Here is a 10,504-nt window from a genome sequence, read left to right on the forward strand (position 1 = left end):
AATTTTCCACGCCCTTGTCAACGATGACGGATGGGGGGCGTGGCGTAGCAGCGCCGGGGCCGACGAGTTTAGCTGTGAGGAGTACGACTGTATGGAAAGAGAGAGATGACGGTGGTTGAAAACGATCTCGAGGTTGGCTTCCGGCGCGGGAGAAAGAGTCAAGCTTGGCACAATGAACGCGCGATGGGGAGGACTTGCCGTCTGCAATTATGGTTACCGGGAGAGTGGCGTGAAAACAGCGGCAGCAGCATTGGCCTGAACGCCAGAGGGCGAGGCGCGTCAGACTGACCAGCGGAGGTGGAGGCGGTGTCAGTGGGAGGCTTAAAGTTATGGTGAGATTAGGAATAACTATATATAATGTGAATGAGTTTAAATACTAACCTAATTTTTTTATTTTAAAATTTAAAATTAAATAATTAATTATTGATCTGATTTTTAATTTTAATTTTACATTTTTTTAATTCATTCTTCATTTTTCTATACTTTCTCGTTAAATAAATAGTAAATACTAAACACATTCCTCGCGCATATATTTAGTACTAAATTATAACGAGTTAATAGTCAATTTCGTCCCTGAAAGATACCTCGATCTCCATTTTCGTCCCCGAAAGTCAAAATTAATCAAAATCGTCCTCCAAAGATACCTTACCTGATCACGTTCGTCCTTCCGTCATCTCCGTAGCTGAGTTGGTAAACGTCCGCTGACGTGGGTCGTTAACTGCCAAGGTGGGAAACGCCAGGCTATAGCATGTTGTTGATGACAAGATAAGTCTTGTTTAAGACGTCAAATTAGTCCTTGGAGTGGATAAATTCTAATCCCAATTTGAACGATAAATACATCGCCCTGAACACTTTCAGTGGCAGTAGAGGTAAGTAGAAGCCGTAATCCCTGGCTGGATGACTGGATGGAGATAGGAAATGATGGTTGTAGTGGTGGTTTGTCACATGCATCGCACGACAGTCATGGATCTAGTGCTTCGATGCGAAGGAGGAGGGTGAATTCTCATGACGGATCATTTGATCGAAGGTTACCTCTGCCAACTTCAGTATTCCAAACTCGCCATACATGTCGAGCAGAGCTGTTTCCAATACCGGATGAGGTAGAAAGCCTTTCTTTATGGCAAGTCCATGGATAGTCTTACCCTGCAAAATAGCTCCTAGTTGTGCACAGGAAGAAAGCAGGTTTATGAGTGTGACATTATCAACAGCCATTTTATCATCCTTGAGTATATTCTCCAAAGAATCAAAAGCCTGAATTGGTTGACCGTTCAGAGCATAAGCACCAATCATTGCATTCCAAGCAACAATGTTCCTCGAAAATATACTATCGAAAATCCTCTCTGCATAACTTAACGACCTACACTTGCTGTACATGTCAAGAAGTGATGTCTGAACCATAACATCTGATTCAAAACCCATCTTGAGCGCATAGCAATGCACTTCTCTTCCCCATAAATTATAAAAACAGTGAGAACATGCCTTCAGCGCATTGATTAAGCTGAACTTATTGGGGAGAATCCTAGCATGGAGCATCCTCCTAAACCACTTCAAAGAGGTGAAATATTGTTGGACCATCAAATACGCGCCAACCATTGAATTCCAAGAAACCAAGTCTGGAAGAGGCATTTCCTCAAACAACTTAACTGTAGAATCAATGTGACCAAACTTGCCATACGTCCCAATGAGTGAATTGCAAACATAAAGATCCTCAGCCAAACCCATTTTAAACAAGCTCCCATGAACCTTTTCGCCTTCTCGGAAATCCAACAAGCCACCACAAGCTTTGAGGACAAAAGGGTATGTAAAATGATCGGTGGGAACCCCTTGAAAGCGCATTGTGAGATACATGTTGAGAGCATGTAGAAAGAAGCTGTTATCCGTATAGCCTCTTATCATGAGGTTCCAATGAAAGGTGTTTGAGTGAGACATTTTATCGATCAGGGAGAGTGCATGTTGCATAGACCCAGATGACACAGTATCAACTAGAGCCCTTGAAAGCCGAGACAAAGAAGAAGATGATGAAGCTCTGGAATGGTTGTGGGAGTGAGCAAAGGCGACAGTGGGTTTCTTGGAGCGTTTATGGTGAACAGGGGGAGTGGTGTTGGTGGAACTGAGGAAAATGGGTTTCTACCGAAACAACGTCGTTTTTGTTCTCTGCCACCTTGGCAGTTAACGGCCCACGTCAGCAGACGTTTGCCAACTCAGCTACAGAGATGACGTAAGGACAAACGTGATCAGGTAAGGTATCTTTAAAGAACGATTTCGATTAATTTTGATTTTCGGGGACGAAAATGGAGATCGAAGTATCTTTCAGGGACGAAATTGACTATTAACTCAAATTATAACCTTTCACGTTGCGAGCATTTCAACTATTTACCAAACTATTTAGTCTATCTGAAGTATTTTCTGATCGTAATATTAACAAAATTTTCAGTTTTGTTTAAAATATATAAAAAAACTAAATTATTTGTTTGAAAGTTAAGAAAAAATATTATAAAAACCCTTTAGAAAGATATATTATTGTTAAATTTTGATACGAGGCGTAGATTTTAGCAAATATAATTTGGTGTTTATCATAATTAATAGTGTAATACCAATCTTATTATTATTATTGTTGTTGTTGTTGTTGTTGTTGTTGTTGTTGTTGTTGTTGTTGTTGTTGTTGTTGTTGTTGTTGTATTCCTTTGCAGCCGAGGTATGAAGACTCCTTCCACGAATTGTTCAGTTTTGATAGAGAGATATATGTCGTCTTGGTTGAAGGATGAAACACCTCGGCGCAATGAAACACGGCGGTGGGAGCACCTGCAAAAAATACTCCGACGCTCAAGTTAGAATAAGATGTTAAGAAAGCAATGTAAAGAAGAAATGAAGTGTGTTGTGTGACCTGTCCTTCACCGAGGTTATTGACTTGTTTATATAGATGAGTGAAGTGTTAGCTTCCTTTTGTTTGTTTCGATCTTTTAGTAATATTGTGGGTGCCGTTATTTAGTGGGTAACGGACTGCAGATAATGTTTAACTAATTTGAAACTGCAACCGAGTTGCATCGTTGAGTTCTCTTGATGTTATCTCCGAATTGTCTGGTCGGTTTCGATTTGGTCTTGTTTTCGAGTTTATAGGGTACACGTCATAGCCCCCAAGCTTGTCTTGCTTTGTAAGAAAAAAGCAATAGGCAAGCTTTTAATATATTCGGCTTAGGTTTTTTGTTGGCTTTGGCCGAGGTGTTGGAAAATGAATAGTTTTGCATTTATTGTGTTCTTAGTTTTCTCATGCCTATTAATTTGATTGATTGGCAGACGTGGCGTGCGTTTCGGTGTGTTCCTGACCGCTGGATGTGGAGTAATAATGGGTTGAGTGAGTGGCTTGGATCTTCGAAACGGTTTCCTAGGAGCAAGCATTACCTTGTGAAACGTGTTACAATTAATATCTTCTCTTTTCTTTCAATCTTCTTTCACCGTTTGAGTTTTTGATGCTATAACGGTTTATTGCTTGTATTACCCACTAAGTTAGTGCGCTTGTAACAATACCTTATTGTTGTTTTATCTTTGGGAATTGACGTTGTGATTTTTTGAATTTCTTTCCCAAGTTGAATTTAGTATGACTCAAAGGCTAGTGCCTTCTTCTTTGTTTTTTTTTCCTGTTTTTACAATGGTGAAAGGGAAAGAAAAAGAAAAATAGAAAGTGGTTAAAGTAAGAAAAGAGAATCTGTATCATTGGGTACATGATGATGTGAGGACTCGTTCTTCGTCGTATGTGGATGTCGATTCTCTTCGTGAACTTAAGGTTTTGAAACTAGCGAGAGACTGCTCGGGTGTGGTCGTCGAGCCTCTTCACTGTTCTGGTGAGGATAGGTTTTGTGAGAGAAGAGGAGATTGGCAATATTTCTATATGTACACTCCTTGTCTTTCTGAACTGCGCGTGAGATTTCCTTTTACTGATTTCGAGTGTGATGTTCTCACTCAACTCAACTGTGTGCCCTCGCAGTTACATCCTAACTCTTGGGTGTTTCTGCATGTTTTTCAGTGTCTCATGGATTTTATTTTGTTTCCTTGTTCTTTATTTGTCTTTTTCTCTTTGTTTTCAATCCAAGGTGGTGCGGAAAGGGTTATGGGTGTTTCTGAGTAGCTTTTCTGGTCGTTCTCTTTTTCTGCTATACAAATCTTCCTTCAAAAATTTCAAGTCCCTATTTGTTAAGGTGTGATCTGTAGAGATTGAGTATCATTTTTATCTTGATGACGAGCTTATAGAAAAATTTTCCCTGAGCCGATTCAAATTCTTGAGGCTACTGAGTAGAGCGAAGAGGAGGGCTGTCTTTTAGATGTTTTGATAGAGAGCTTCGCTGATGGGGAGTGTTTGTCGATTTTTGAACTACTGCATTTTCATGATACTGGTGACAAACAGGGTTTGGAAACTTATATAGGTAATTACTGATTTGTGTTCTTCTTTGTAGATTTGTATTTTCTAACTTTGTGTCGTATCTGTACGTGGACGAGTCCCCTCCTTGATCTTACTCGGTTTCAGTCTTTCCTCAAGAAGAAAAAGGAAAAAGATACGGGTGGTTCTGAGTTTTGAAGGAAGGTGGGGGGATGTTGCTTACTCTACTGCTCAGATGGTGTCGTCATTTAAGAGAAAAAGGGATGATACCGAGAAGTCTCTGGAAGATTTTTCGGAGGGTGATAAGGAAGCTGTTGGTGGTAGTAAATCTGCTTTTGATAGGCAAAAAAGGCTCCATGGTTTCATCCCTGCTACGAGTCCGCATTCATTGTGGAGTGATCATATTCCTTTTGCCGAACTCTCTGATAGGATTTTCCAATACCCAGGCGATATGCTTATGACTTGCCGAATTGGCATGGAGGGGACGGGAAAATTCATCGAAGTAAGCTATGTTTTGCTTGTTTTGTTATTATTCTTCTTTGTTTTGTTATCTCATTGTTTGTCTTTTACTACAGATTGTTGCTTCTCGTTTGAGGTGTGGGTCGTACGACCGAACTACTAGGAGCCGAGCAGCAAGTGGCAATGGATAAAATTGTTTAGTTAGAGCGGTTGTCGAAGGAGAAAGACGATGTCATTATAGATGTGATGGATAAAATGAAGAATTCCGATGAGGAGATTGTCCGGCTTCAGGATCAAGTTCGGCTTCTCTAGGCAGAGGTCAAGAAAAATGTTAAGACTAAGGGGTAGCAGACTTCCAGGATTCATGAGCTGGAAGAGGAGGGGATGGAGATGTTTATCTCCAGATTTGATCGTGCCGTTAGCCAGGTCGCCGTGCTGGCTCCCGAGTTTGATTGCGGTCAACTTGATGTGACCAAGATTGTTATTGGTGGCAAGCTTGTTGTGGATGGAACTGTGGAGGATCATGATGAGAATGTTCCTCCCTCTTGATATATTTTGAGTTGCTTTTTGTTAATACTTTTGTTTGTTGATACTAAATCAGATTGCTATCGGTTTTTTGCCCTGAATGTGTTCATTTAGGTTGGACCTTGGATATTTTGATATTTAGAAAAATGTATGTTTGACTATTGTTTATTTGCATTTGCGAATTTGTTTGAAAGTAGAATAGGAACAAAAGATCATTTATTCATATGTCAGTAAACTCTCTGTCATTGTAATAATTAATAATTGACATATTGGGCATCCGGCCTCGTTAAAACCCTCCTTAGGTAAAATCCGTATTTGAAAAAAAATCTCTAAGGGGAAAAAAGAGTACCTTCATCCGCTAATAAAAAAGTTTACGATCTATACAACTTTAGTGAAGAGATATTCCAATTTTCCAATAATGAGTTGCCTTTTAGTGTTTGTAATTGGTAAGCCCCCATTCCGAGTACTTTTGCAATTCGGAATGGTCCTTCCCAGTTTGCTGCGAGTTTGCCATGTGATGGAGGTCGTCTTTCTTCCTCTGTTCGTCTGAGGGTAAGGTCTCCTTCATTAAATGTTTTGGGTACCACTTTCTTGTTATGTTGTCTTTCGATAAGTTGCTTCATTTCTCTTTGTTTTATAGCTGCAATTTCTCTATCTTCCTCCATGAGGTCTAGTTCGGCTTTTCTTGTGTCAATATTCTGGCTTTGACTGTATAGCTCGGCCCTTAAGGTAGGGATGCCGACCTCAATTGGTATTAGTGCCTCTGTTCTGTATATCAATTTGAATGGGATATCGCCCGTAGTGGTTTGTACTGCTGTGTTATAGCTCTAGAGTATTTCTGGCATCAAGTTTGCCCATTCACCTTTCGCATCAGTGAGCTTCTTTTTCATTGCCTGCAAGATTACTCGGTTAGCAGCTTTGGCCTGCCCATTTGTCTGTGGGTGCTCGACCGAGCTAAAATGATGTTGTATGTTAAAGTTTTTCAAGAATGATGCAAATTTTCTATCTGTAAATTGCCTACCGTTATTCGATATTATTTCTTTAGGTATTCCAAATCTACATATCATATTTTTTCATATGAAAGACCGTACCTTTTCGGCTGTTATTCTTGCTAATAGTTGCGCTTCTATCCATTTTGAGAAATAATCTATTGAAACTAAAAGAAATTTTACCTGTCCTGGTGCTATTGGGAATGGGCCGAGGATATCGAGCCCCCATCTATAGAAAGGTCAGTTTACCTCCATGCTGCGTAACAATTTGGTAGGCTTCATTGAAATAGCGACATGCTTTTGACAGTTGTCACATGGTTTTACCTTCACTATGCAGTCCCTTTTCATTGTTGGCCAGTAATATCCTGTTTGGATAATTTTGGCTGCCAGTACTCGGCCTCCTATGTGGTTGCCACACACGTCCTCCTGGACCTCGGTCATGACTTCGTTGGCTTTGTTCTTGTGAAGGCATTTTAGTAGTGGATACGAGAAACCTCGTCTGTACAGTTCTCCTGCCACAGTTGTATAAAAACTTGCTTTTCGTCTAAAGATTTGAGGATTAGTCTCGTTTTTGGGAATGATCCCTGCACTAATATATTCAAGAAAAGGTATTCTCCAGTTGTTTGTATGAGTGATATTCATTATGCATAATGATTCGATACTTGGATTTTCTAGTGTAAGTTGTGCTAGTGCCGACGTGTGTGTGTTTGCTCTAGTAGCGGCAAGTTTAAATAATATGTCTGCTCTAGTGCTCTTCTCTCTATGCACATGCGATATAGTGGATTTATCAAACTTTGAAATAAGATCCTTTGCTATGAGCCAATACCACTCTAACAGAGGATCTTTTACCTGGAAATCTCTTTTGATTTGTTTGACTACCAACAGGGAATCACAGTATACTATTAGGCGATGTACTTGGAAACTGAGTGCGAGCTTTAGACCTGCTATGAGCGCCTCATACTCAGCTTGGTTATTGCTTGCCGAGAAATGGAATTGAATGGACTGTTCGGCCATTACTGTTTCTCCTTCCTTTAGTATTATCCCAGCTTCACTCCCCTCGCGGTTTGATGCTCTATCCACTTGTAACTCCCAAACCTGTTCATCATGCTTCTCATTGGTTGTAAGTTCAAAAACAAAGTCTGCCAAGATCTGTGATTTCAGAGTTGGCCTTGATTGAAATTGAATATCAAACTTAGAAAGTTAGATGGACCATTTGGTTAACTGTTTTGTCAATTCTGGCTTTGTCAGTATCTGCCTTAATGGTTGGTTTGTCCTTACAACTATTGTGTGGCTCTGGAAGTAGTGCCTTAGTCTCTTTGCTGTTGTTATCAGTGCCAGGGCAAATTGTTCTATTCTGGGATATCTTCTTTCTGTTGGTTGCATGACTCTACCAACGAAGTATACCGATTTTTGTTCTTTTCCTGTCTCAGTAACAAGAGCTGAACTTGCAGAATAATTAAAAACAGATAAATATAAATACAAAGGTTTACCGATCTTTGGACTTTGTAGTACTGGTGGTGAGGATAGATTAGCTTTTAGCTCAGAAAATGCTGTTTCACTTTCTTCGGTCCATTCAAACTTTTTATTCTTGGAAATCGCCTGGAAGAAATGATATGATTGTTTGATACTGCGGGCAGAAATCGTGATAGTGCAGCCACTCTTCTTGCTAGCTGTTGTACTTCTTTGATTGTTTTCAGACTTGTCATGTTGAGTATTGCCTCACATTTTTCGGGGTTCGCTTCAATCCCTCGTGAAGTCAGCGTAAACCCGAGGAATTTTCCTCATTGTACCCCAAAAGCACATTTCTCTAGATTGAGTCTCATAATATATGCTTGGACCTATTTGAATATTTCTTCGAGGTCGTCACAGTGCGATCCTTCTGATGGAGTCTTGGCCACCATGTCATCTACATAGATCTCCATATTCTGACCTATCTGCTGATAGAATACCTTGTCCATTAGTCTTTGATATGTTGCACCTGCATTCTTTAGGCTAAATGGCATTACCTTATAACAAAATTTCCCATGTTTTGTTATGAAAGATGTTTTGCTTTAGTCTTCTGGATGCATAAGAATCCGGTTGTAACCAGAGTATGCGTCCATGAAGCTTAAGCTTTTAAACCTGGAAGCATTATCTACCAGTTTGTCAATACAAGGCAATGGATAAGCATCTTTTGGACATGCGTTGTTAAGATTTGTAAAGTCGACGCACATGCGCCATTTACCTGAGTTATTTTTTACCATTACTAAATTCAAGAGCCACATGGTGAAGCGGATCTCTTTGATGAAGTCGGCATTAAGGAGCTTCTTAGTCTCTTCCAGGCGTGCCTTCGCCTTTTTCGCCCCGAGGTTTATTTTCTTCTGAGCCAGATGTCGGATTGTTTTATCGATGACGAGTTTGTGGCAAATGATGCTTGGGTCTATCCCTGGCATGTCTGCTGAGGTCCAAGCAAACAAGTCGGTGTTGTCTTGTAGTACCTTTATTAGTTTTAATTGCTCCTGTCCTTCAAGAGCTCGGCCAATATACATGAATTGTTCTACTTTTGAGGTCAGAGGGACCTTTTGGAGTTCGTCTGCTGGCTGAGGTCTTTTCTGCGAATCATCTCGAGGATCGAGTTCTGCCAGGGATAGTACTTCATTTGTGCTGTGGATAGCCTTCACTTCTTGAGATTTTCCTCTTGTGTTAGCCTCTTTTAAGCTTGTATCATAACATTGCCGAGCCTGTTGGCGATCTGAGTGGATTGTTGCTATCCTGCCACCCTGTACCTGAAACTTAACACATAGATGTAAGGTAGATACCGCTGCTCTGAATGTGTTCAAAGCAGGTCTTCCGAGAATAATATTATAAGGACTGGGGCAGTCGACTACAAGGTATTGGACATCAATGGTCCGCGATAATGGGGTGTTCTCCATTATTGTTTTTAACCATATATAGCCATTTATTGGGACCCTCTCTCCCGAGAACCCAACCAGTTCTCCGGATGAAGGTTGCATAGCTTTTTCAGATAATTTCATTTTCTGGAAAGTAGAGTAAAATAGGACATCTGCGTTACTACCTGGGTCCAGAAGGACCTTTCTTACCAACAATTCACCTGTTTTGGATGGAAATAATTACTGGGTCGTCCAGGTTTGGGCCTGGTGAAGATAGGTCGGCCTGACTGAAAGTTATTTTGAGATATGATGTATCCTCCCTTCTTTGGAGTACTGTTCCTTCGATTGCTAGCATTGCTCGGTAACATCGTTTTCGTGCCACATTTGTCCCACCTCCCCCCGCGAATCCTCCGGATATGCAGTTTATAACCCCCTTTGGTGGGTTAGGTGTTGGACCATCTACTATCATCTTTTTCTTCTGAGGTTCGTTGACGCTCGACATACTTGTCAAGGAGACCTTGTCGGGCTAATCTCTCTAATAAGTCCTTAGCAATTATGCATTCGTCCGTTGTGTGTCTGTACTTCTTGTGGAAAGCACATTGTTTGCTTTTGTCTACAAATCGCTGATCTTGGTAACTTCCTGCTCGTGTGGGGGGCTTTATTATTTTTGCATTGAGAATCTCTTTGATTATTTTCTCTCTCTTTGTATTGAAACAGGTGTAAGTATCGAATTTTAGTGTGAGCTTGAAAGGTTTCTTCCAAGAATAATATTATAAGGATTGGGGCAGTCGACTACAAGGTATTGAACATCAATGGTTCGCAATAATGGGGTGTTCTCCATTGTCATTTTTAACTATATATAGCCTTTTATTGGGACCCTCTCTCCCGAGAACCCAACCAGTTCTCCGGATGAAGGTTGCATAGCTTTTTCAGATAATTTTATTTTCTGGAAAGTAGAGTAAAATAGGACATCTGCGCTACTACCTGGGTCCAGAAGGACCTTTCTTACAAAAAATTCACATGTTTGGATGGAAATCACTACTGGGTCGTCCAAGTTTGGGCCTGGTGAAGATAGGTCGGCCTGACTGAAGGTTATTTTGAGATATGCTGTATCCTCCCTTCTTTGGGGTACTGTTCCTTCGATTGCTAGCATTGCTCGGTAACATCATTTTTGTGCCACATTTGTCCCACCTCCCCCTACGAATCCTCCGGATATGCAGTTTATAATCCCCTTTGGTGGGTTAGGATTGGACCATCTACTGTCATCTTTTTCTTTTGAGTTTCGTTGA

At 40.6% G+C, this 10,504-nt stretch overlaps 3 protein-coding genes across 3 annotated transcripts; all 3 read right to left on the minus strand.

Annotated features, from left to right (window-relative positions):
- Nucleotides 1-969: 969 nt before the first annotated feature.
- LOC107461580 (pentatricopeptide repeat-containing protein At4g35130, chloroplastic-like) lies at nt 970-1,929 on the minus strand. Its single transcript, XM_016080100.1, has one exon. The coding sequence runs from the start codon at nt 1,927-1,929 to the stop codon at nt 970-972; it is 960 nt and encodes a 319-aa protein (XP_015935586.1).
- Nucleotides 1,930-6,585: 4,656 nt separating this feature from the next.
- LOC127741226 (uncharacterized) lies at nt 6,586-8,348 on the minus strand. Its single transcript, XM_052253297.1, has 3 exons — nt 8,213-8,348; nt 7,556-7,784; nt 6,586-7,513 (listed from the first exon to the last, which is right to left on the minus strand). The coding sequence occupies exons 1-3, from the start codon at nt 8,346-8,348 to the stop codon at nt 6,586-6,588; spliced, it is 1,293 nt and encodes a 430-aa protein (XP_052109257.1).
- A 48-nt stretch (nt 8,349-8,396) lies between these two features.
- On the minus strand, nt 8,397-9,257 carry LOC127741227 (uncharacterized). The gene has a single exon (XM_052253298.1). It carries the CDS (start codon nt 9,255-9,257, stop codon nt 8,397-8,399), a length of 861 nt encoding a protein of 286 aa, XP_052109258.1.
- Between the last annotated feature and the right edge of the window lie 1,247 nt (nt 9,258-10,504).

The sequence above is a fragment of the Arachis duranensis genome, chromosome 8, assembly GCF_000817695.3.
Source record: "Arachis duranensis cultivar V14167 chromosome 8, aradu.V14167.gnm2.J7QH, whole genome shotgun sequence".
Taxonomy (NCBI): domain Eukaryota; kingdom Viridiplantae; phylum Streptophyta; class Magnoliopsida; order Fabales; family Fabaceae; genus Arachis; species Arachis duranensis.